The 27,666-nt window shown below is 34.2% G+C and overlaps 1 protein-coding gene across 2 annotated transcripts in view; it reads right to left on the reverse strand.

Annotated features, from left to right (window-relative positions):
• Positions 1-27,666, reverse strand: part of NAALADL2 (N-acetylated alpha-linked acidic dipeptidase like 2) — a 1,087,900-nt gene that overhangs the window by 188,509 nt on the left and 871,725 nt on the right. For both annotated transcript variants that reach the window (XM_059391522.1, XM_059391521.1), the window contains one exon: positions 26,086-26,232. In XM_059391522.1, coding sequence (XP_059247505.1) covers positions 26,086-26,232 — 147 coding nt within the window. The remainder of the gene's footprint in view (positions 1-26,085; positions 26,233-27,666) is intronic.

Here is a 27,666-nt window from a genome sequence, read left to right on the forward strand (position 1 = left end):
AACAACATGGATGGACCTTGAAGACATTATGCTAAGTGAAATAAGCCAAATGCAAAGAGACGAACACCGTATGATTCCACCTACATGAGCTTCCTAGAGCAGTCAAAATCACAGAGCCAAAAAGTAGAGTGGTAGTGGCCAGGTGTCAGAGGAGAGACAAGAATGGGGAGCTATTGTTCAATGGGAATAGCATTTCAGTTTTAAAAGGTAAAAAAGTTAGGGAGATGGATGATGGTGATGGTCGGTCACACAACAATGTGAATCCTTTTACTATCATTGAACTACATACTTGAAAATAGTTAAGATGTGAATTTTATGTGTATTTATTTTACCACACTTTAAAAAAAATGTAAAATAAAAAAAAGAAAGAAAGAAAGACAAAGAAGGGCTATGCAAATGTTCCAGATTAATGAGACTGAAAAACAGAATAACAAAATGTAACACTGGATCATAGACAGGTTATTGTACTGGAGAACAATAAAGGCTATAATGTCTACTATTTCTCTAGAGAAAACTGGAGAAAAAAAAATTAGAATGTGAACAATAGATCAGACAAAATTTTATTAATTAATTTTATTAGAATTTTATTATTGTTAAATTTACTGAAGTTGATACTGCACTGAGCTATGTAAGAATATTTCCGTTTTGGGGAAACGCACAATGACTTTTTTTAAAAGATTTATTTATTTATGTATTTATTTGAGAGAGAGAGAGTAGCAGCAGCAGTGGAGGGAGAGAGAATCTCAAGCAGACTCCACACTGAGAAGAGTCCAGTGAGGGCCTTGATCCCGTGACCCTGAGAGAATGACTTGAGCTGAAACTAATAGACCCTTAATCAACTGTGCCACCCAGGTGCACCTACAATGACATATATAAGGCAAAAGGACATGATATACATAACTTACTCTGAAATAGCTTAGATTATAGATAGATAAATAGATGATGGGTAGATGATAGATAGATAGATATTTCTATCTACATCTATATCTTAATATCTATCTATCCAGCCACCCAGGGAGAGAGAGAACAAATGACTGATAAATGGGGGAAAATATTAACCATAGGTAATTCTGAGCAAAAAGTTTATAAAACTTTACATTGTTATTTGTATTATTCTATTCTTATTACTGAAACTTTTCTGTAAGTTTGAAATTGTTTCCAAATAAATTGTTAAAAGAAAAAAAAAAGACTTAATTCCCACATTCTACATATGGAATTTGAGGTCCTTCAAATTTGGCACAGCCTGTCTCCCCAGTCTCTTTCCAGTTCCATTAACACTGTACTGAAACATTCTGAATCACAGCATGGGTTTTTGTTCAAGCCCTAACTTTGGTATTCTTCTGCATAATAATTACCTACTGATCTTATAAAGCCCAGATCAATTATCATGCCCAGGCTTCCCTGTGAGAATAAAATGGTCACTTTTGTCCCTACTGGGATGTAGCTGTAGATAAATATACTTATTACTGTGTTTATAAGTTCAGAATATGGCACAATTGTTTATATTATGCCCATATTATAGTTCAAAGTTTCAAATCAATGAATGATTAATAGTTAATCATTGATCAATCATAATTGTTAAATTAACTAATAAATACTGTGACTATAGTTTTGTAAAAGATTCATATAGAAACAGATATAAATATATATTCATGTATTTTAAACCAGATAATGCTTTTCTGCCTCTAACTTATTTTTCCATCTACTCTCCTCTTGTACATAGTTATTATGTAGGATAAGCTGCCTTCTAAATCTACATTTTCTGAAGAGATGCTTATAAGTTATTAAAATGGAGAAAAGTTCCCATATACATATTAATAAAGTTCAAGTCAACATGAGCATGTGTGTATATTTATATACACAGAGAGAGAGAGAGAGAGAGAGAGACGAGTTCCAAGGAACAGAGTTTAATTTTGTGAAAGGAAAAATTGTATTTCTGTAATTACTTTTGTTACAGACTCTACAATATAGCCACGGCTATATATCTTCACTGAATGTCTGTTTTATAGCTAAAGATATTACAAAACCACAATGAAAGCCAATGATCTGATTTTTAGTTTTGGTGTTTGGTGTTTCTGGAAGATATTGAATTTATGTGTTAAAGAATTAAACCCTCTCTTTATCCATGGCCCAGCTCCTGTGTACTATAGACCTAGCAATTTTATCAAATAACTTCAATTTCTACCTAGAACAATAAATTTCTCTCTGGATAAGAGCATGATTCATTCACTGTGTTCAATCTATCAAGGTATTTTAACAGTGAAAAAATCTAAAATGCCAGATTTTGACAGTCTTCATGTCAGTATTTTGCTGTGAACTTATAACATGCCCCAAATCACCAGATAGTCTGTGCTCCTGACACATGCATTATATTCAATCACTCTATCCAAATCAAGTAGGACTTCTCATATTGTGTCCAACATCACAGAGCTAAAAATAAAAACAAAGAAAACAGAAACAGAAACAAAACCATTTTACTGTGTGGTATAAGAAAGCATTGGAGAAAAGCATTCATTTGGCCAGGTATGTAAATAAGATTTAGAAATAGTTTCTGAATGTATGTATTTTACATTTTTGACATTAAGTTAATATGTTATGAATTATTTCAATTTTTATTATCTTAAAACAGAAATAAATGGTTTATATAAACTTTAATTAGAATACTAAAATGTGGGACTCCTGGATGGCTCAGTCGGCTAGATGTCTGCCTTCTGCTCAGGTCATGATCCCAGGGTCCTGGGATAGAGCCCCACATCAGGCTCCCTGCCCAGCAAGGAGCCTGCTTCTCCCTCTGTCTGCCAAGCCCCAAGCTTGTACTCTTGTGCTCTCTCTCTCTCCCTCTCTTTTTCACTCTTTCTCTGGTAAACAAATAAAAACAATCTTTTTAAAAAATACTAAAATGTGTTTAAACAGTAAACATCAGGTACCTAAAAAATATCAATAAAGAATTATTAGATGGCACTTTCATGGTGTGAAATGAAAATGTTGTCCTTCATTTTAGCCATATGCCTAAATTCGTCCTTCCTGAGGGGGGTGTGGAAAGAACAAACAACTCTTTGTTAGACACAGATTTTTCTGTATCATAATTAGAAATGCAGATGGGAAGTTTAAATTAGGCAATGGCTGACAGGAGGATAGACATTTCCTTTATAACTGTTGGGAGTGATTTCAAGTTCAAATCCTTTGAAATGAAACAAGGTTCATTTGTCACAGAGTGTAATACAATGGCACATGGTCTCGTTAGTTGGCTCAAGCTTGGTTAAGACTAAAATGCATTTGTGGGACAAAAGGCAAATGAAGTACAGACACTGGTAAGGGATGCTCAGAAAAAAAAAAAAAGAATTCATTTTAAGTTTCCTAAATCGAGCATATTAAAGCTTTCCAAATCTCTTCAAGAACTCATCTAATATTTCTCTGCAATAATTTTTACCTTTAAAAGAAGAAATATCTGCTATGCAATAAGATGTGATTCTTTTAGAATTTAAGATTATATATATGTATGTACATTTAAAACTGAGTGTCTCAAAACTTGGGGAATATATATATATATAATTATTTTAGATTTCTCTAATCTTTTTCTAGTCAAGGACTTACAACTGGGAGTCTATAAACAATTCCTCAAAATAATTAGAAATATTGGTATGAATCCTTGATATTATATCTAGCTTGATTTAAGTTTTCAGAGTTTTAAATTGCAATATGATAACGTGAAATTTATTTTTATTAAAGTTAAATATTAGAAACTAAGGAATATGATTTCGCCCTTCTCTCACACAACTGATATGGGCCTAAGATTTTTATAAAACTATTAGATAACAGTGTTTAATTTAAATGTTACTTTTAATTATTCATGTATATTAAATGAAAACAACAATCTTAAACTGTCTCTATAATAATGTTGATTATAATAATGTTATGTTGAAAATATTTTCAAATGAAGCCTAAACTACTAAAGAAACATTGTTAGTGAGCAGAATTATATACGTTCCACCTCATTCACTGGAAAAAGAGTGTATTCACAGAATACACTCCTAGATTTTCTTTTTCTCTTGCATGATGGTGTTCACAGAAATCTTCTCAACTCCTGATTTTGCTCAATCAGTGATAAGATAAAATATACATGAATCAGACAAATCTCGAGTATTAGCTTTGCTAGAAATGTGTCCATTTGAAATGTGTCCAATGTGAAATGAGTTCATTATTCTCTGGTTTCTAATTCCTGCTTTGCTACTTGACAGAATCATTTCTCCTCTCTCAATTACTGAATTAACTTCCTTCTCTTTTCCCTCTCTCCTTCTCCCCATCCTTTTCTTCCTTGTAGCTGATACTTTATTTTTAGTTTTATTTACCACCCATATGAGCTTCTGTTTTTACCTATCTTGATGGTTTTATCAATTTTTCTGAATTATATACGAATACTATTCTTTTATTGATTCATAAATTTAAATACTCCATTAACATAAATTTAAAGATAGATTTAGTTCATAAACAACCATCAAATTAATTACTTCTTTTACCCCAAAAGCACTCATAAAAACTATTCTTCATCCCTGCATATCTTTAAAATTTAAAAATACTTAAATCTCTATTTTTAGTTTCATCAATTCTTAATTGTATCTCAATTTCTCCCCATATTGAATTAATATATTAGTGCTCCTATGCTTCTGAATTCTCCAAATATGTGACCTTTGCTACTTTTATATTGACAAGATTCCCATTATTTACATTCTATTGTATTACCATAATTATTTATATACAGCTTTATTTCAAAAGTTGAAAACCAATAAACATTATGTATAACATTTTAACTATGTAACTATCATTCATTATTGAGGCAAGTAGGCTATCAGAATTATATACATTTCTGACCAATGAAACATAAACCCATTTCACTCTAAAATGCTATTTATATAAATTTTCCTTTCTTACCTATTGATCAAAATCAAGTAAGACATCAGTTAACTTCAGGTTTTGGTTTTGTTTCCCTCTCTGTGGAATTTCTGATTTTTTTTTCTTTTCCTCCTTCTTACTGGAGTGAAGAAACCCATTCTGTCTTCAAATATTCCAAATATTTGACAGCCACTTGTTTTATTCATTGTTTGAAATCCATCCCCTTCTTAAGTTTCAGTGATTTCATACTCTATTTTAAACTGGAAGTTTCATATTTAAATTATAACTTTCATATGAACTTGGGGTTTTGCTTTGATCTTTGTGTCCTCCCAGATGCCTCTGTCCCTCTGCTTCTTATTGGACCTTTGTTTTTTGGATAGCTGTATAACTTCACTTGTATTTCTTCTGTTCAGTATTCTTTTGAATGAGAATCACTGTCTTCTGTATTCCATATCACCCTTTTTCTTATTTTTCTCCTCATTTTGTAACATCTAAAGAAACTTTCTAAGAATACATACATGAGAAGTAAGCTTTGCGAACCCATGCAGTAGAGGTCCTGATTCTGTTTGCACAAATGATTGATTGATAGAATGGGTTTAGAATTCTAGGTTTAAAATAACATTCTCTAAAAACTTTAAAGGCATTTCCCCATTTTCTGGTACTATCCTAACTTGCTGATGAGAATTCTGATTCCAGTCTTATTCTCATTCCTTTGTAGATATTATGCTTTTTATTAATTTGTCATTTGTTTTTAATCTTCAGAAGCTTTTGGGTTCTTGTTATAATAACAAGATAATATGTTTCTTGTTGTATTAACATAGCATTTTAAGAATGATTTATCAGAATAGAATTACTAGAAAAGGGCAAGCCTTGCATGTTTTTAAGATAAGACAATTACTTACATTGTGAAATTTTGGATGGCCCTAGAGGTTCTCTTTCAGTGTTCACTCAACAAGTTATATAGAAAACATGCTCTTCCATACTTGCCTAACCTGTTATACATGGCTGTAACAATGTCATTTAGTTGGCATAAGCATAGCTCTTTTGAAAGATTCTTGTAAATATGTAAATTAAGAAAAATAGGTTATTACAGGTGTTCCTTGAGTGTCTAAGCCAGTGCATTATATACTAGTTTCTGATACCAAGAAACTAGTATATAATGGTCAATCAGTGTAAGATCGTGGAATGAGAGAGGCAGACAAATGAGAAGCCTAGAGGTAAAAGGAGATAGAGGACTTAAGTTTCAGCTCTAGGAATGGAGTGTAGGGAGGAAGTATAACATAGAAGTTAAGGGAATAATCTCTGAAATCAGACTGACTGGCTTCAGATTCCTCTGTAATACTCTCGTGGCCATAAAAAGCTACTTAAACTTTCTAAGAAATAGGTGGATTTATATATAACAAAGCATTTAATGTAATGCCTAGTGTGTAGTAGCCACCCTACAAATGTTAGCCATTATTATTATTATTATTATTGCCATTTAGTAATTGTGCAGCCTTGGCCAAGAGACTGAAACTCTGATCATTAACACTGTCATGGGGACAGTGGAAGTAATGATTCCAATGTGACAGGATTTTAAATGAGCAAACCATCCAGTATATAGAATTATAAATGCTTGTTATCATGGAGTACCTATATGCCAGTGTAAATTCATTAGCAGTAATTTTTATAGCCCACATTTCAGAAACACTTTTAGAGTAGCGCGAAGCTTGCTAATATGTTATCACTATTGATGCCATACCATTAAGGGTGTAACAAAGATGTTCCTCCAAGGCAGTAAGTAACACCCACACTCAGGGCCTTCACGATGTTGAATAAAACGATCCAAACAATCAATTTAATCTCAAATGTGTCTCAACTTGTAAAACACTGAGTCATTAACCTTAACAATGTCAGTGTGCTCTTACTACAAAACTCAACTAAATGAGTGTCCAGGGGAATATTTAAGAGTACAATTCATGTAGAGTAATGTACTAAAAGCATTACCAAAGCCTGTTAGAGGGAATAACCCTGGAGTGCGTTGTGAAGGATTAAGACACTTGAAATAGTGAGAAAGAAAGGGAGATGAATGGAAATGGCTCATGAGTGGAAACATGATGCAAGTTCCTCAGAATGGCTTGTGATTCCTGCAGTGGGAGTAGTGCTTAAACATCTGAAGGCCTGTGGGGTTAGGGGAAACTTCTATCCTTTGAAACATACTATTTGGCCCCATATCTGTCCCTTAAGAGGAATGTGACCTCTGACTCAGTCTCCATGTGTAAAGCACGTCAAAATAATCCCTACCTAAAGAGCATAGCCGAGGGAATTACAGGAGACGAGAGAAAGGCCTCAAAATACCACAGAAAATGAAACAAATCAAATTATTATCAAGTTATTACTATTATTACCATTAGGACAATGGAATTACTTAAAACAGTTTTTATATTTTCACATACTGCTTCCCATTTTAAACTTTTAATGCTTCACATTTTAGGTTTTTAGGAATCAAGCAGCATTAAAAAAAATATTCTTGGGTCTATTTTTGGACTCAACCATGGGGTTAGAGGAAAAAATCCTCACTGGTCAAAATCCCTACCATGTTGTATAATAGACACCGATCTTTTCACTCTACTGTCTGCCATTTCCTATGTCTGTATTTTAGTCTTACATGGTCATTATAGGAAAGAGAGAAATTAGTCCATCTCTTGGAAAGTTTTGATAATTTGTGAAATATTTACTAGCCAAGAGAATGAATCTAATGGGGCTTGATGGCTCTGGGTAGATATTATCTATTTTGTTATGCCCCTCATTACATTAAATAATGACTGGGAAATCTCTATTATACATGTACACAAATCTTCAAGTATATATCTATATACACATGTACATATATGAAGAGAAAAGAGATAGAGTTGTTTTCAAAGAGCATGGCTCTTCTGAGAAGATATTATAAAAGCCTCTCAGCCATATGATAATCATAGCCAAAGTTTACTGAGCACTTATATGCCAGAAACTGTGCAAAGCTCTCTCTCTAAATGTAGATATTAATATTCATGTAATCCAGTGATCTTCTGCTGGGGGAATTTTGCCTTCCAGTAGGCTTTTAGTGATATCTGGAGACATTTTTGGTTGTCATTCCTGATAGGAGGGGTCATTACACTGGCACCTAGTAAACAGAGGCCAAAGATGTTGCTAAACATCCTTTGAAACACAGGGCAACCCTCCCCAACAAAAAATTATCTGGTATAACATCATAGTGTTGATGTTGAGAAACCTTGACATAATAATCAATGTAATAAGGATTCAGGTATCATTAAAACTCTCACTTTGTGGATGAGATTAGGGCTGAAAGAAGCTAACTTGTAAAAGGTTACAAGTCAGTAAGAAACAAGGATGAGCAATCAATAATAGCCACACTTTTATCCATAAACTCATTCCCACAAACAGATCTTAAGAGCATTCCATACTTCAGCTACAATTAGATAATATTCTTGCAATGCTGATTAGATATGAGACTAAATAATAGAACAGTCAAATCCAAACTCCAAACTTGTATGTCCACAATAGGGTTTTTTTTTTCTCCTACAAACTAATGGAGTGAAAGATCCAAACAAGAGGGGAAATGATTGAATTGTTGATAAGTAAACATTCATTCTATTCAAAGTTCAGGTATGCCATTCCCTTTGCTTTCATAAAGATGGGAAACTTGCTTTGAAAAGTGCTAATGAGAGTTGAAAGTTACCTTCAAGAAGTTATGCATATTTCAAAAGAAATAAAAGTCATTATGCATTCTCCCTAAAGAGGATACAATCTCAAACTGTCAAAACCCTAAACTCTTCTACATATATTACATATAAATGCCATCTTTTTTTAAACCTCTTTCCATTTTTTCTTCTAAATTAGCTTAGTGGGCCATGGTATTTACAGTATCTTGGTCCAGCCTGTGAATAATGTGACAGGTAATTTCTTCACTTCTTCTTGCCTATAGTTAAGTTTGACTGAAGATATGGAAAACAACTTTTATTACTTAGGTGGTAAAAATAAATGTTCTGTAAGCCATACGGAGCTAGGTTCTGGACAGCTAGCATAAAATATTGCATAGTGAATTTATATCTGCCAATAAATAATTTAAAAAACTAGGGACATTTTATACTAATGTACGCTAAAATACTTTCTCAAAACAAACTGATAATGTTGGTAATAATCTCAATGTACCTGTGATGTTCCTGGAGAGCAGGCTTCTCAACATCAAAAAAGTATTCTGCTTGGATGTGCTCAAAACATGAATAGCAAATAAATAATATTCATAACTGGGAAGCACTAATTTTAAGGATTAATTCTTTATGGTAAAGAGAATGGCAACATTCAAAAATGCCATAGTAATAATAGTCTATTCGTATCTCTACAATGGATAAGGACATGCCTTCTCCAAAAGCCTATGGTTGCAAACAACATGAAAATTCTAAGATAGTATAATTTAGCTTCGTTTAGTTTATAATGATTATGATTAAATCTCAACTATTATAAGCAAACCACCATCTGGAACCATAGCAAATCAAGATTCTATTTTCTATGATGACCAATCATGGAAAGCTTATTCAGACTTCCACTTTGCAATATTGTATAGTAATGTGATTAGATAATCATGCAGACCAATGAACCCAGCTAACTGGAACATAAACAAATGTACAGGGTGTCACTTGGAAATACTTAAGTACTTTATCAGGGCCTTCTGACCCAAACTGCTAAAGTTATTTTAAAGGAATAGGAAGGAAATTTAACAGCAACTGTTCTAAATCTATATGAACAGATATTTAAATGGGGGAAAAAGGATTGGAAAAGGTAAACATTTTATATGTAGTTTGCAAGTTCAAATTAACACTTCAGGAATAGAATAGAATCGTAGTCAAGAAGCTGTAAATTGATTTCGTAAAAAAGCAAACAAACTAAAGACCAAACCCGAAAAACACAATCCTTTGCAGTCCTCATTAATCTAATATGGTACTGGTTGTTTGGGGTTGGATTTTGCCTCCAAGATGTTGAAATCTTCACACCCAATATCTTTGAAAATGATCTTATTGGGATATAGGGTCTTTGCAGATTATTAAGCTAAAATGAAGTCATTAGAGTAACTCTTAATCCCATATGACTGTGACTATATTAAAAGGGAGAATCTTGACACCAAAAAGAGCTAGGTAGAATGCCACATGAATATTGGAATTATGCTGCTACAAGCCAAAGAATGCCAAAGATTTCCAGCAAATCACCAGAAGCTAGGAGAGAGACATGGAATACATTCTTCTTAATAGCCCTCAAAAGGAAACAATCCTGCTTACTGACTATGCTCTAGGAATGTGAAACAATAAGTTTTGTTGTTTGAACCACCCAGTAATGGTAGTACACTTTGTTACAATAGGCCCAAGAAATGAATACACTGTTTAAAAAAGGATTAATGTAATTCAGAGTACTGTTTCATGTTTTTACCCTCTTGGTACAAACATAGTACACAAAGATGGTTAAGGCAAAACTTGCAGGTTCAATCAGCATATACACTATTAAGAGAAAAAGTGAATAAAATGAACTTCAAGGCATTACCCTATTAGATGTCATGAGAATGATAAAAACAATAGCTGTGTTGAGGGAAAGAATATGATATTCATAGGCCTATTAAAAAAATTGTTCACTGGAAAATATAGAAGGTTGCTAAGCCAGGGAAAGGAAAGGGAAGGAGGGTGTAAGTAAGGACCCCTTTTGGAGGTTAATATTTAAGCAGATTGCAAGATGAAGTGGTGGCAGGAAAGTCTACCAAAATAGGAGAACAAAGTCTTTATGAGGGCATAATGAATGGCCGAATTAGGCAGCAACTGTTAGAAATTCAATGATAGCAATGAGATACATTTTTAAGAAAAAAATAAATTGAATTCAGCAATAGAATTACTGGCAAAAATAGGAGTTAGAAAAAAAGGGGGGGCGATGAAGAAGAAAAGAGTCAACAATAATTTGAAAAATTCAACCTTGGGTAGATGAGCTTATTGCTATGTTCTGGGGAAGTGATGTTATCACATGTCTAGATTCTGAATTAAGAGGACATTATAATACACAGAAACCTTTATAAATGGACTCTACCAGTAGCCAATCCATGGATGATTCCAGAAATGGACTCTGAATATTACCATGGAAGAAGCCATCATGATGCTACATGTCACTGTGACGTCTGGAGAGGCCCAAGAGTTTGTAGACTTGTAACACCTGCTGCTCTCTGCTGAAATTTCTACTTCTCTGATTTACTGTCTGGCAGGTACAATCTCAGTTTTATATTTCTTCCATAGCACTATTGAGATTTACATTATTTATGGTGGATGTATCTGTATTTCGTGAAGGGTTCAAGAACCTATGGTAAAGTTTTAAATATATATGTAAATGCTAAGAAAATAAAAATAACTAAAAGTTTAAATGAATCACTCTGCTCAATATGACCCAGACACTTTATGTGTAGAGAAATCACTTGGCACTGAGCCTTGGCTTCCTTTTATTTCCATTTATTTGTTCATGTTCATGCCTGGATGCTCTAAAGAGATTATAAATCTCTTGAGCACCGTGGAATGTATCATAGCTTTCTTTGTTCTCAATGCATAGCATATTGTTCTGCACATAGTTTGTGCTCAATTAAATTTAATTGATGGTGATGATAAATATTTTTTAAAGAACAGAAAGATTAACTTTTTTTCATGTTACCATAATACATTTATTCTTTTCCATTATTTCTTCTCTCTAGAATATTTTTTACAAACATAAACAAGTCTAACAGACGTTATTGGGAAACTTTTAGGGCCATGACTATGAGTCTTAGCATCACAGTTAATTTTCTGTTGTTCCCCCCACCCCAAGGATTTTATTTATTTATTTATTTATTTATTTGAGAGATACAAAGATAGTGAGAGAGATCACAAGTGGGAAGAAGGGAAAGAAGCAGGCTCCCTGCCTAGCAGGGAGCCTAACTTGGGGCTGGATCCCAGGACACTGGAATCATGACCTGAGCTGAAGGCAGAAATTTCACCAATGGAGCCACTCAGGCATCCCCAATTTTCTGCTTAAAATAAGCTAAATTCCATTCTTCATTTTTAGAACAATGCTTCATATTATATATGAGAACATGGAATCAAAAAACAAAATGGATAAAATAGAAATACAAATACATTAAAATCCAGGGCAATATTGATATACTTTCTGCTTTCACACTAACCTCCATCCACCCACTCACCCATCCATGATGAAGTGACCTTTTTCCTGTGGCATCTCCTGAAAAGTGACATCAGAGAATGATAGAGTACAATGTGGTACAAGTCTATTTTTTTGTTGCCTTAGGGTTAATCATTGTGTGTGGCAGCACCAGCTATTTTGAAGGGGTGGCAAGCCCACTCTCCAGAGACATGCATCATGCCCTGGGCCTCTTAACAACCTGCACCCCTTCTCCACCTCTAAACACACATGTTTGCCTTGGTGCAGTCCTAAGTCGGTATCTATAATTTTAAAATTAGGACCTTGGAATGTTAAAAGCTGACTTATATTCACTTTTAATTCTAATTCTTTTCTTGTCCCCCCCATCCTATCCTCTTAGGAAGCTATGACCTTGTTGAAGAAATCCTATATACTGTTTCCTTCCAGTAGTTTTGAACAATATACTAGAACTTTCATAAGGCAGTCTCTGACACCTGTCAAGCTAGTTGTCACACATTTTTTATTTTCCAGCTTCAACATTTCAAATACTTCAAAGCTTCTTGAAGTTCAGCCTTAGATTACATGCCTTGATAAACTTGAGCATAGACTCCTTTATGAATGGCATCCTGGTACTGATTATTAAATTAATTACAAATTTACTGTTTGTCAAGCTGGACCCTTCAGTTAATACCTTAGCCATATTATTTCTATTTTTATACCTGGAAAGACATTAAATTATCTTGATATATGCTGACACTCATTTCCAAACCCAGACTACACATTGACTATCCTTACAAAATAGTTTAATGAGTTAGTAAATTAATATTGAATAAATTAATATAAGAGAAAACCAATTAAAGGACAGTGTACTCACTTTGCCTATCAGTTTGGTAAATACATATTTTTTCTTTTTAACGAACATGGTTGGCAAGAGTAAGATTAAAGAACAATCTAATGCTTTACCATAAAGGTTTTAAAATATACCACCATTCAGGGAGATCTTTTTCTAACATCTCAAAGGGCTTAAAATATTCATAATTTGATCCAAATTTTATACCCATGAATCTACTTCAGAGGAACCGGAGAGAGGAACAAATATCAAGTATACAGATTTCGACAAAACATTATCTATAATAACAAAACAAAGTAGGCAAACTTATAGAATAAAAAGTGAATAATTACAAATCAATTTATGATATAATAATATTGTGGTTTATTGTGTTTTAAAACAGTCTGAAAACTATATTAATTCATCTTAAATGAATAGCAACAGTGTATACAGAGCATGATTAAAATTTGATTAAAGAAGTTAGGTAGGAAGGAGGGAAAAGGGAAGGAAATTAAGGTTTGCAAGCACATCATAGCTGTGATCAAAATATTAATTTTAAAAATGTATCCATCCATTCATTCATACATTTGCTTAATGAATGTAAAATTACCAATAACTATATTTTAGGCAAAGAGTAAACTTATTTTGCTTTCCAGTATAGTATTTTAGTTATATTCTACTACATAGCAGAGCTCTCTTTACAGGATATATTTGAAAAGACTATGGCTACCAACAGAATATAAGAAAACTAAATGCTGACTAAATTCATAACCAGGATTCCCTACTTTCTAGCTTTCTGATTCATGTTTTAGTTTGGAATTTACACTTTTCTCATTAAGAGTCAAGCACAGAAATTTCTATTGTTCCTCTGTCAAAAAATATCCAAAGATATTTCTTTGCTCAAAATATTTTGGTATGCATATACACACCATTTGGACTCATAAAACACAATTCCCTAAACTTTTCACAGTAATATATGATTGTAATCTTCAAAATGGAGTAGATGGCAGAGAACATAGCACTTGAAGATTGCCCAGAGTTTGTTCAAGATTCCATCATCCATTTCTTTACTTAGAAAGTTTGTTAAAATGAAAACTTGCTCTAGAACACATGTCCCAGAAAATGGATCTGTTTAACTGAATATTTTTCAATTTGACAATTTCGCACTTCTTTTATACTTCATTAAGCTTCATTTTTTTTTCTAGATTCAATTTATTTATTCATGAGAGACAGAGAGAGAGGAAAGTTGGGAGGGAGGCAGAGGGAGAAGTGGGTGCCACATGGAGCAGGGAGCTTGATGTGGGACTCAATATCAGGACCTTGGGATCACGACCCAAGCCAAAGGCATATGCTCAACAGACTGAGCCACCCAGGCACCCTCAGCTTGAAATTTTGAAACACATTTTCAACATATCCTGAAAGTGATTTGTTGTATTGAGTACCTCATAGCTTCAAGGTCCCAACCTTTAGATAGCCACACCTTTTAGAACCCAGGTTAGGTCAACACCCAGCTGATACTGCCAATGATCCTATAATTATTGGTTAAGGTCTCCAGTTTTCTTAGACACAAATCATAGATAACACACTCACTCAAGGCATTTGGGCAGGTTTCTTCAAGAATATATACTTTCCTACACCAGGACTGTCAACAGTTTGACATACCTAAAGTTTAGTATGTAGAGTTTAGTCACTTTATTTCCAAGGACTTTTGATCTTAAATCAATTCAAAGGGATGTGTCTACTTAGAATCCATGGCTCCCTTTCTGGATTAAGTTCTAGTTACCTTGAATTCTAGACTCTCAGAATTCCCTACTCACATGGCCTTACATCTGTTTCCAGTGACCAGCCTTCTTTTCCAGGTCTATAAACTCCAAGGAAGACTGTCCCTCCAGTATGAAAACCTAGGCCTGGGAAGTAGATGAGAAGTAGCCATTTAGGGGTACTAGGGACTATGCTTGCAAGTGCAGACTGGGTACAGATACTTGTATACAAGGCCCCTCATGGTACAGGATGGAACCAAGGGTGGGCAGAATAAGAAGGGTGGCCAAGGATCATGGATCAGGAGCTGAGGTTCAGTTCTTCCTCTGTCACCACATTTTGATATGTGGATTCTCATGGATTCTCATGAGTCTAAGAACATTAAATTCAACCCTTCCCAATAATTTTAAACAGATGTTTGTCAGATCAGGAGGAAAGAGTATATTTTATCCAACATTTTTTAGTTTGATTTATAACATTTAAATAATAGGTACACATAACAGTCCTCATTTGTACCATCGCCTTGTGCCCTGAAATGTTAGGGGGTAATTGGGTTACAGCTTCACCTATAATCAAATTAAATACATTAAATCACTTGAAATAGACTAAATTTCAGAGTCAACGAAAAGAAAAAAAAATGTGTAGAGAGTGGGAGGAAAGGGAGTGGGTGCAGAAAACCATCCAGAAAAGGCAAGAGGAGAAAAAGAATAAAAGGATATGAAGAATATGACCTTCTGTGCAGGAAAAGGTAAAAGAAACCAGATGGGAGAGGGGAGAGAGAAAAAAAAATTAGGAAAGAAGTGTGAAAAAGAACAGAACATACAGAATAGGAATTTAACAGAGAGCAGCTACAGACAGCTGCATTGGGCTGGGAGTAGGAATAACTAAATCTGGACTTAATTTATTGTTTTTTGTTGCTCTTATTCTAGTCTCTGATTCTCTTTAAGTTTCCATTTCCTTTTACTACAGAGTAATGAATTAAGTTACCTGGGTTCAATAATCAATGTTGCTCTAGAAGTAGCAATGAATCTATGAGTGTTTTCTTTTTTTCAGTCACTTCAGCAGAGAAATTCTGGGCCAAGCACATTTGTGGACCCATCACTCATATGACCATCCTCCACCAAAGGAGCCTTTGATCTTATTTTGACCACTTGGATTGTCCAAAATCACAACTGGTGAGAGTCTGCAAACCAATGACAGCCAACAGAGCTTCCATCCCTAACCTAAACCTGTAGCCAGTATAGAAAAGAAGTGCTTTGAATTTAACCTCAGTATTTTGCCATGTCCTAATTTTATTTTATGACTTCTAACAATAAGTCTCAGCAATAATAATACAAAATTTGTTTTCAGTCCCATTTCCAAATATGTATAACTGAGTGACAAATCAGAAATTGTCTCTAGGGGTGCCTGGGTGGCTCAGTGGGTTAAGCTTCTGCTCAGGTCATGGTCTCAGGGTCCTGGGATCAAGCCCCGCATCCGGTCTCTGCTCAGCGGGGAGCCTGCTTCTCCCTCTCTCTTTGCCTGACTCTCTGTCGACTTGTCTCTCTGTCAAATAAATAAATAAATAAATAAATAAATAAATAAATAAAATCTTTGGAGCGCCTGGGTGGCTCAGTGGGTTAAAGCCTCTGCCTTCGCCTCTGGTCATGATCCCAGGATCCTGGGATCGATCCCCGCATTGGGCTCTCTGCTCCAGAGACAGCCTGCTTCCCTTCCTCTCTCTCTGCCTGCCTCTCTGCCTTCTTGTGATCTCCGTCTGTCAAATAAATAAAAATTTAAAAATAAATAAATAAATAAAATATTTTTTAAAAAAGAAAGAAATTGTCTCTAAACATGGAGTATGTATAACATTTCTAATGTTCTGATAAGAATTATCAATGAATAAAAATGAAGTGACAAAATACTAATTTAAGGAACTAAAAATGACTTTGTGCATAGTTAATTTTTTTCCTACTTTTGCCGATTTATCAGTACTACATAAACACCACACTATATAGACTTAAAATATTTTCACTAATAAGAGAAAAATGGGTCAAACTAATTTCAATGCTAATGCTATTGACAAGAGACTGTGAAAATCAAAATACTGATAAATACTTTGTTCTTTCAAAATCTTCTCCATTCTTTTAAAATCACAGGGACAGAGTGTCATGAAAGACTGAAGACAACTGCTGCTTTTTTGAGACTAATATAAAAGCCAGAACTTCCATGAGGAAGCAATAGTGATCTTTAAAAACCAAGTGGCCTTGGCTTCAATCCATATCTTTTTAACATTTATGAGACTTCAAAAGCCACTGTTGTGTCTTTCTTTATAGTTTCTGTAGAAACATTTGGTTATTTAAAAAAAAAAAAAACATAAGCTTCTGTGTGAAACACTCTAAAGTATCAAACAGATGTTGAAAACCTGCAATTCCAGATGCAAATAAAATTGTATGGAGTTGTGGAGATTAAGGAATGGACAAGGAAATTCAATCATGGCCATAGTCATCACCAGCAGGTGTATGAAATCTAGATATGCTGTTTCCTTCTGGAGTTTATAGTTAAAGCATATGGGTACCAAACTACTGTTAACATTTTAATTATTCATTTTAAAGAGTCATCTAAATTCGTCCCCAAAATAGTTTGACTTTTTTCGAAGATTTATTTATTTGAGAGAGAAGGAATGAGAGAGAACATGTGTGTGGGAGGAAGGGCAGAGAGAGACCAAGAGGGATAGAAGCAGACTCCCCACTAAGTGGGGAGCCTTATGTGGAGTTTGATCTCACAACCCATATCTCACAACCCCAGATCATGATCTGAGCCAAAACAAAGAGTTGGCTGCTTAACTGACTGAGCCACCCAGGTACCCCTCCTCAAATGGTTTTGGATTTCAAAATATTCTACTTGAAGAAATATGTCATTATCCTTAAAATTAGAAGACACAAATTTGTCCTCGTCCTCATCTTCCAAAATGAACTTAGAAATAAAATGATAAATGCTATTTGTTTTGGACAAGACTTTGTAAATTACTGTAAGGAAATATTTGTATCAGTTTTGTCATTATATGTAAATTATGAGCTCATTTTATATTCAGTTAAGAAATATTATCCACTTCCAGCTATTGCTTAACTTTAAGAATTGTCAAAGCTGAAATGTTTAAAACCTTTGTATAGTAAAGTAAGAATAATAAGAACCACACATTGCACTATAGATATAGTGGGAGGTGGAGAGTATTTTAGAACTAGTTCATTCTATGTTAAAAATCTCAAGAAACAGTTTAAAACTAGGGGGAAAAGCCCAGATATCTGGCAGTGCAGTGCTGGTTTGAATTTTATTCTACCACTTAGTAGACAGGTTGGCCAAGTTACTTGACCACTTGGTGCCTAGGTTTCATCTTTAATGAAAATGGCAATACTAGTACTCTCCTCATAAGTACTAGTTACAAGTACAACAATTAAATTAAATGAATGAATATGTTTAAAGGTTTTAGAACAAAACAATTCCTACCACAGATGATATATGTGTTATATATAATTTTCCTTGATACTACTCTGTCTCTATCACTTCACTCTATAGTAGAAGCTGTCTTAGCCCATATGATTTGTCCCATTGACTGGCAGTTAATTATTTAGAAGCTGGTTCAAATAAATAATAAGTAAAAATAAATAAATAAATAAATAAATAAATCTCTAAAGTATTATATGTTAATTTAGAACTTGTGAGTGCCGTTATTATTGGCCAGTATTCTGATGAAAAGCCAAGACCTTTTCTCTAAATACTGACATGTTGAATCTGTTATTTCTTTCCTAAACATTATTTACATTTCGAGCTGCTTTTTTATTTAAAGTGGAATTATTGGGACACCTGGGTGGCTCAGTTGGTTAAGCGGCTGCCTTCAGCTCAGGTCATGATCCCAGCATCCTGAGATCGAGTCTCATATCGGGCTCCTTGCTCAGCAGGGAGCCTGCTTCTCCCTCTGCCTCTGCCTGCCATTCTGTCTGCCTATGCTCATTCTCTCTGACAAATAAATAAATAAAATCTTTAAAAAAAAATAAATAAAGTGGAATTATTAAAGGTGCCTGTGAAGTAGACAGAAAGCAGAATGCATTAAATAATGCATTAAATAAAAATTCATTGTATTAAATAAAAATTTTTAAAAATTAAAGCATTAAACAAAAATGCAGATTACTGCAATTTCCCCAAATCTCAAAGAGTTGCCTGGTCCACTGCATATCAATTTTTTATTAGCAATTCACCATTTATAACATTATCATTATAGGTTTCTTAGAAGTAATTTTTTTTCATATTCATGATTCATAAATATATAGGGCAATTAAAATACCTTGTTATTCATAACAAGTGCAAAGGGCATATATAGATCTGAGAATATAGCCAGATCTGGGCAAGCATATCATACCAGCTGAGGAAACACAAGTGTGTAAAAATTCAGAAAGGATCTACTATGATGAGCTTCAGGGAGGCCTGGGCATTGATCTTTGTGTTCTAAAGGAGTGGAAATTGTCAATGAATTCTACAAGTTGATTAAGTGGAAGTCAGTTAAGAGAACGTCTACCATACTTTCTTTACTTGATTATTTATATGTCTGAGTCCTAATCTAGACTGTGACCACTTCACAAGAAGGAGAGCAGGATTTTATTCATCTCTGAATTTCTAACATAGCATTGGATTAGCTTAATTAGTTAATTAGCATTAACTTAGCAAGGACTTAGTAGCTGCTGGCTAAATAAATGAATGAGTTTGATTTAGCAGATATCTGAATATATCACATTTAAGTCACCCTCTATTCTTAACTTAAATATTGCCAAACTTACAACATGGTTGGTCTGCCATTACTCCGTGTAAGCACGATTACTAAAATTATAAAAACATCCTTATAAAAACAAACTTCCTCATAACAGGGATGATCACAAGACAATCCCTAAAAATATCATTACAGCTAAAATCCAGTACATTTATAATATATTTGGATCTAATGGTGGGAGGCATTTGGAATAAATGTTCTTACTTAGAATTCCAAGCAAGGCCAGCTGCGAGGGGAAATCTGGCCTCTTTGCAGCCATTCCTAAATATTAGGCAATTTGAAGTATGATCTTTTGAATTATCCATTTGGGTCTTAAGAGTTCCTTCATTCTTTGTTTTTTTCAATATCTGTCTCATATTTCAATTTCTTGTGTTTACTCCTCAGGCTCCTGGAAGCATACAGCAACTTTAATAGCACTTCCTCTGTGACAGGCATTTCATATACTGTACAATCAAAGCTTTTCAAGTCTGCTCTATAACTGTTGATTTGTTGATTGGGATTTAACCTTCTCTTCTAAAAGAAGGCTGCTCAAAAGTGGAATTCTTTGTAGAGTCACAGTTTATGAGAGTGTTATATTTCCTACTCCATGCTGTTTGTCAATGGCAATGGGATGGCCATACCCAGAGCAGCACTGGAAAATACACACATAGGTTTATATGGCATCTCAGCTCAGATTCTTGAAAAAGAGCAACATTGAACACCTTGTCACACATAAAGGATGAGGTAGCTAGTTTAACCAAGGCCATGTCCCCAAATCAGCATTTCTCCATTGTGATCAGAGGCCTTCGGGACTCCCTGAGAGCGACACTCTTTTCATAACTATAATGACATTACATACCTTCATGCTTTCATTTTCTCTCTCTATCCACAAATGTACAAGTTGCACAAAGCTCATCAATATGGTTTTAGATTCCACACTGAAACCAACCATTAGAAAACATACTTCTCAAGTCTCAGTGTAGTATCAAAGAAAAATACTTGCCATTATATGAAAAGACTGTCACACCAGACTTCCTTCATCCATTTCAACCAAGACAACATATAACAACAGATTAAAGTGTAGAAACACATATGAGAATCCTGCTATGCCATATAATCTCACAATAAAGAGATTTGTTAAAAGGTAAAATAATGCCACTCTTCTAATTTATAGTTTCTTGTCTTGGGAGATATAATCCTCTTTCATAAAAATAAGTTATTTATATTAATTTGTAGAAGGTTTATTATTGATTTTTAAATGAATGAATATATATATATTTTTCTCAGTTTTAATTCCTAATGTAGTAAATCTTTATACATATTAGCCACATAAACAAAACCTTCTTTGTTTATTTTCAATACTTCAAAACTTCTTTGAAGTTTCAATACTTTTAGAGGGTAAGTGGGTTTTTAGAACAAAATGTTTAAGAATCTCTGCCCTAAATGAATTCTCTGATCTGAAAATAATAATACCATATCATTTGATTGACACTGAAAGCACTCTACACAAAATAAATTACAAAGAAAAGTAATGAACTAAAACTCTAAAGAACACCTTTCCATTCCATTTCCAATTATCATGAAGTAGAAAGGTAAAAATCTTGTTTTTTAAGTGACTACGCAAGTTTCATAGCTATCTATGAAACAGATTCTACCAGACACTGCAAAAATATCAGAACAACTTATGCATAGGTACACACAAATATTTGGTTCCTTAATCCAAGAGCTTGCTTCCCCCGCCCCCTTAGAGATAGAGAGGTGGGGAAAGGGGCAGAGAGAGAGAGAGAGAGAGAGAGAGAATCTTAAGCAGGCTCTAGGCTCTACACCCAGTTCAGAGCCCATAATGGGATTTTAACAATCCTGAGACCATGACCTGAGCCCAAATCAAAAGTTAGCCACTTAACCGAATGAGCCACCCAGGAACTCCTCCTTAAGTCAAGAGCTTTTAATTGACTTTTGAACTGTTATTACCTGTTAACACAACAGTGCCAGTGACTAAGTTCCAAACAGAAAATGTAATGGAAGAATTATCACTAAGTAAAATAAAATATTCTTCTACTTACAGAATAAAATATGAAGAATTGAGATGTTAACTATGAGTTACTTTGCTCCAAAATGTGTGTACATGTATTATAGTGTTGTATCTGTATTGTTCCTGTGCAAATTGATTATTTTTATGTGATAAAATTACCTTAATGTTAATGTCCATATATACACCCAAATACTCATGCTGTTATATATCAGTTTAAGGATCAAAATTGATATCAGAGCCATCTAACTAAAAAGAATAAGTTTTAAAACACCTATGCTACTTGGTTTTCAGTTGTTGGGTTACTGAATGATGTTGAAACAATTATGCAAAAACCTTGACTGTATAAAAGCTATAATATCTCTTTATCTCATTATCATTTAAATGTTAAAAGCTCCATTATAGAGGTAAATTGGGTTCAAAAAAGAATGTTTCAAGCAGAAGAGCAAAAAATATAAGGTTAAACAGCGTGAGGAACCAGACCTTCAATTTGTGATAGAGAGCTTACTAGGGCATGGATTGATCTTCTGATATACTAAGAAAGCCAGACCCTCTGACATGCCCTATGGAGAGTAAATATACTGATCTGGAACAAAAATTACATGAAACAGCTGTTAAGTGACAGAAGAAATGTGCATCGGACCAGCAGCCTGTCATAAATATTGCACTCTTAATCAGAAAGCATCTGTCTTTTCATTTCCTTTTCAGCAATCTCTGCATTGTATTTAATCTGTGCAGAATGCTTCTCCTAACAGGTGCAACAATGTTTACAAATTAAAAACCTTATTTAAATGAAACTTACAACTAGAGACATTTCAATTAACAGGGCAATGCTTTATGAGAAGGAACAATTCTAGCATTTGGCAAAGCCATACATTGCTTTGCATTTGTGAAATTTAATTATTAAAAAATTTGAGTATAGACAACAAGAAAAACTAAAGATGAAATACGCCTCATGCAATCTTATTCAATATATAAGCACCCAGGGAAAATGTACTGGTGGAAATATGGAACCATGAAATATTAGGGATGGGTATTATAAAATGTCATGTTTCACAAAAAATAATTTTTTAAAGATTTTATTTATTTATTTTACAGACAGAGATCACAAGTAAGCAGAGAGGCAGGCAGAGAGAGAGAGAGAGAGGAGGAAGCAGGTTCACTGCTGAGCAGAGAGCCTGATGCGGGGCTCGAGCCCAGGACCCTGGGATCATGACCTGAGCTGAAGGCAAAGGCTTTAACCTGCTGAGCCACTCAAGCGCCCCACAAAAAATAATTTTAGAATAATAGCCCATATGTCCATTAAAATTGGTGTCTGAGGCACTAGTTTCTTTTCCTACAGTTTTTCCCCCCCTTTATCATTCACTTGTTGAAACTGACTATAATAGATCCATAATCAATCTGTTGGAGAAAAAAAAATGAGCAAAAACACTGAAGTTTAGGATCCAAATAAAATTTAAATAAATAACGTCTCCCCAAACACAAACATAATCATAAAATTAGCTCATTTAGAATACATACAATTTATAAAGTGAAAAGTACTATAGAATTATCCACTTTGGAGTCTTTTACTCAAAATGAGGGTGGTGATAATGAACCTACTTCCTACAAGAACTATGGGGCAATGCAGACAATGCAAGTCTCGGAAAACGTGGCCTATTAGATTGTTTTGTTTCATTTCCCAATTTGTGATAGCAACAGGCATTGAAGAAATATTCTTCTTAACTGTACTCTAGGACAAACAACATGCAGACTCTTTAATAAAGAACATGGCAAGCTGGTGAGTAATGCACAATTTAGCCAATTCTTTCCATGGGGGAAAAATGTTTCCAAACATCCAGTTTTTCACCAAAGCTCAAAGCAAACAGAATATATCTGTGAACTGAATTTTGCCCAAGTTGCAACCTTTAGTGTAATAGCTGAGGACATGGGCTTACTGATAAACAGATCCAAATCAACTTCTATCTTGACTATTTATTAGTTTTATGACCTTGGATAAGTTACTTGATTTTAAGCTTCATTTCATCCTCAGCAAAAAATCATTAACAATAATAGTTAACTCATAATGATATTGTAAATATTCAGTAAGATGAAATAAAAAATTTTAGTACATCAAGTACTCAATAAGTGGTAGATATTTTATAAATTATATGCATAATATGTGTAATATGTAACTATAAATACACATACATTATATTTTTAAATCTAATTTCAAATTCATGAAAAAGATTAATTTCCTCCCTGCTTTGCTAACTGACATAGGGTAAATATTCTTTATATGATGGATAAAGTCTGTCAATATTTATAATTCCTCTCAATGTATACAAATGTTTACTATAGGTTAATGCAGAAAGCAAAGGTTATTATCTGTTCTTGGAAGAATTTGCTACACAAAATTATCTCACATGAAGCATTTATATTTTGCAAAGGACAAACGCATAAAATTTTTTCCACACTAAAGCATTATAAACAAGGTCATTTGTTATAAAGCATAAGGGATTCTCTTTTAATTGTCTTTTTAGAGACAAATACAATAAAAAACAATTTTCTTGATGGGAATTGGACATTTGGGGTACAATTTGAAAAAAAAAAAAAAAAAAACCTGATCAGCTCTTTCAGACTAAGCCAGTTCTCCTGGATTGACTTTAGCCGTAGGAATTTCACAATGGTAACAGCGCCTTCTTGCAACTTAACTATGACCTGTTTCCAAATCTTTCTAATGACCCCTCAGATCCTCTTGGTGATCCTCCTTATATCCCACCTCTTCACCCTTAGAAGCTTGTTTTCCCTAATAATTAACAAGCTCCTCTTTTCCACTAATGTGTTGTTGTCTAAAAAGTTCAGAGATTTTTCCATTAATATGTTGAACCTACAATCAGATAATAATACCTGTGATGATAGCTGGAGTTGATAGAGGCCTTATTATGTGCCCAATATTAGCTAAATCCTTTCCATGTACATCTCATTTAATCTCACCAGGGCTCTAAGGAGTAGATTCCTTAAGTATACCAAGTATACCAAAATAAGTCTGAAAGAGGTTAACCCATTTGCCTCATAAGTACCAGAGTTAAGTATAGACCCATTCCTAAGGCTATACTATACTGTCTGTCTAAATTCTTGACTTAAGATTCAACCATGGTGAAATAGACATGGATGGAATAAAAGCTGTCATTCAATATGTTCACATGACAGGAGCTAGATGGGCTGAAATAGGAGGACAGTGAAGAAATATTAAAAGATATCCAGCAGGAAAATTCAAAATGAGCTATTGTTTTTTGTTTGTTTGCTTGTTTTGGATTTTATTTATGTATTTGGCAAACAGAGATCACAAGTAGGCAGGGGTGAGGGGGAAGCAGGCTCCCTGCTGAGCAGAGAGCCCGATGCAGGGTTTGATCCCAGGACCCTGCGAGCATGACCGGAGCCAAAGGCAGATGCTTAACCTACTGAGCCACCCAAGCACTCTGAGCTACTATCTTAATACATTGATTTCATTAAAGTGTTTATAGTGAGCTTGGTAAAAGACAAGCTGCCTCTACGCATGGATCCCATTTTTACACAACAACAACATATGAAAATACAATTTAAAAAAAAGATAAATTATAGTGATAACTTTTCCATTACCCAAGAAATCACCTCATTACAATAGGATTCATCCAGAGTTTCTCCCTCCATGAATTTAAGTCATTCGTGACCATTAGCTGTTTACAGAGGAACTCAGGGATGAGTGTGGGAGTGGTGCTGAGAAACAAACCAAATTATCACTAAAGCTATCAGCAATTAAGAAACCGCACACCTGAAGTTGTGCCTATAAAAATGTAATTTAAACCCGACTTTTCAGGACCATCTATAGTTGAAGAACAAAGCAGGCTTAATTCTATTTTCCAGCCTCTATTTATGTTTGTTAATATCATAATTACCTCAAGCAGGCCACCCAGCATTCAAATAGCTCCCAATAAAGCATGCACAACTTGTGAAAGGTAAAATATTCCAATAGGTTCAGAATTACAGAGAAACAGTTTTCTGCATCATAATTCTGAGGAAGGTCAAAAGGTATGAAGTTCAACAAATGGATGAACACAGACTTAGTTGAGGTAAATCAGGATTCTGTGATAATCTTTGGCGAAAAAACCTCCTTTCCTCACAAAAAAGTAGTATCCTTTTGGGCAGGCAAACTATTGACAAACTTCGGGTAGCTAATCCACAAGACTCACATTAATATACAATACGTGAAACGCATTTTCCCTTGGGCAAGGAGAGAAGAATCTATTGCCCATGTCATCTGTTTTTGTGAATACTGAAGATTACAATTATGTTTTGATGTTAATCCAACTACTGCAAATTTCTTGTTGCGAAGCACACTGTGAAAATGTGAGTGACAGTATAAATCTTTTTAAAATTGAATTCAATACTGTTGAAAAGAGCTGATGTTTTCAAATACTGTTACAAAGCCTCTGAACAACAAGAATAACTCTCTAAATGAAGCAGCCTCCTATAGTGACCTACTTGGTAAGAAAGACAAATAGCCAGGATAAAATCAAATTCTGCATGTCTGCTAAATAGTGTGTATGGGTTTGTGTATTTTGCATTTTTAGAAACAATCACCTCTAATGCTTTGATGTCCTCAAAGGCAAACTGCATGGTGGGAACTCCAAGATGGTTGATGAAATAATCAGCATCACCTTGTATCTGTACGGAACTGACGTTAGTTTCTTGGCAGTTAGCTCTTCTGGAACAGTTGAAATGATTTTTCTGAAAAAACATAATTTAAATTGTTAGCATACACTATGCTTCTTGGGACACCCCAAAATCAGTGCTACTCAAAATACAGTCCATAGATCAGCTGCATCAATGTTATTCAGGAACCTGCTGGAAATATAAATGCTTAGGCTACCCCCTTGTCCTCTGGAATGGGAATAGGAACCTTTAGGGATGGAGCTCAGGAACCTACATTGTGACATTTCCCTATGGTTCTGATGCTCACTAAACTGTGACTAGCACTGGACCAAATCAAACTCTGCTTGCTGTTGGTGCTTCAAAACCATTTTTATCATAGCTTTACTATGAACTTCAATGATTCTTTAATTTGAAATATTTTTAAATGCTGTTGAGTCCCTAAAAAGCTTAGGGTTTTGTTTTTTTTAATTTTTCAGAAAATTTAAAAGATGACTTTGTAGGTTATAATTCTATTCTTCTTAGATATTTTTTTTTTGAAAACCACAGAAGGAATTTTCTTCATTTATTCTTAAAAGTATATTCCCTCAAGTCTTAAGTTTGAACTTTTAGGAAAAATACCAAGCTCCGAACTCATAATCATGAGAAAAGTAAGACATTAGCAGTGAGAACAACACATCTCACATCAAGCAGAAAGTATATATTCAAGACATATTTGTCATTGTATCAAGACATTGACTCTTCAACACCCCCCCTCCAAGTTTCTTTGGCATGATATAATTTCAAAAATACTTTTAAGTATAACGGATCAAAAGATATGGAAATTATAGTCCAGTACTTAAAAAGTAAATTGTTGCAATTTTTTTCAACTATAGCGCTAGATTTTTCCAACATATAACAATGTTTCTGTATCTATCCAATTTTTTTGGAGGACCTGATAGATCTTTGCAATGAAGCTAAAATCAATTAAAATGGAAGGCCTTTGTGAAAGTTTATAAACAAGACAAGGTTTCAGATTAATGTTACTTATATATATGTGGAGTAAAGCATAAAAACCTAAAATTTGTATAATGAGCCCCACCAATTTGCTTCTTTTGAAAGTCTGATTTTCTGAAAAGAGAGTCAATTCTCTTTCACTTCCTGATATGCTCCTGGGGAAAATTCCTGAAGGTTTTAGATCAACCTGGGACAGTTTTGGCAAGGTTTTAATATTCTCTCAAAAGAGCTACATATAAATACTAGATTATGAAAAAGGAAGAAACTACTTTGTATCATGTACAAAATTCCAAGTACTTTTGACAGATCCAGCTGTTGAGAATTGGGAACTTTAAAGGGATTTGTTCAGCCAGACTAGAGTCTTTTCCTAATTGAATGTGAATGCCTTTGTCAGGCAAGATATTAACAGGTGTCCAGTCACTGGAGTCTCACACACAGCCAGCTTCACTCACTCACGTTCACTGAATGGTGCCCGGATGCATTTGAATTTGAATTTGTGAAACCTAGCTGTTACAC

Source organism: Mustela nigripes, chromosome 2, assembly GCF_022355385.1.
Source record: "Mustela nigripes isolate SB6536 chromosome 2, MUSNIG.SB6536, whole genome shotgun sequence".
Taxonomy (NCBI): domain Eukaryota; kingdom Metazoa; phylum Chordata; class Mammalia; order Carnivora; family Mustelidae; genus Mustela; species Mustela nigripes.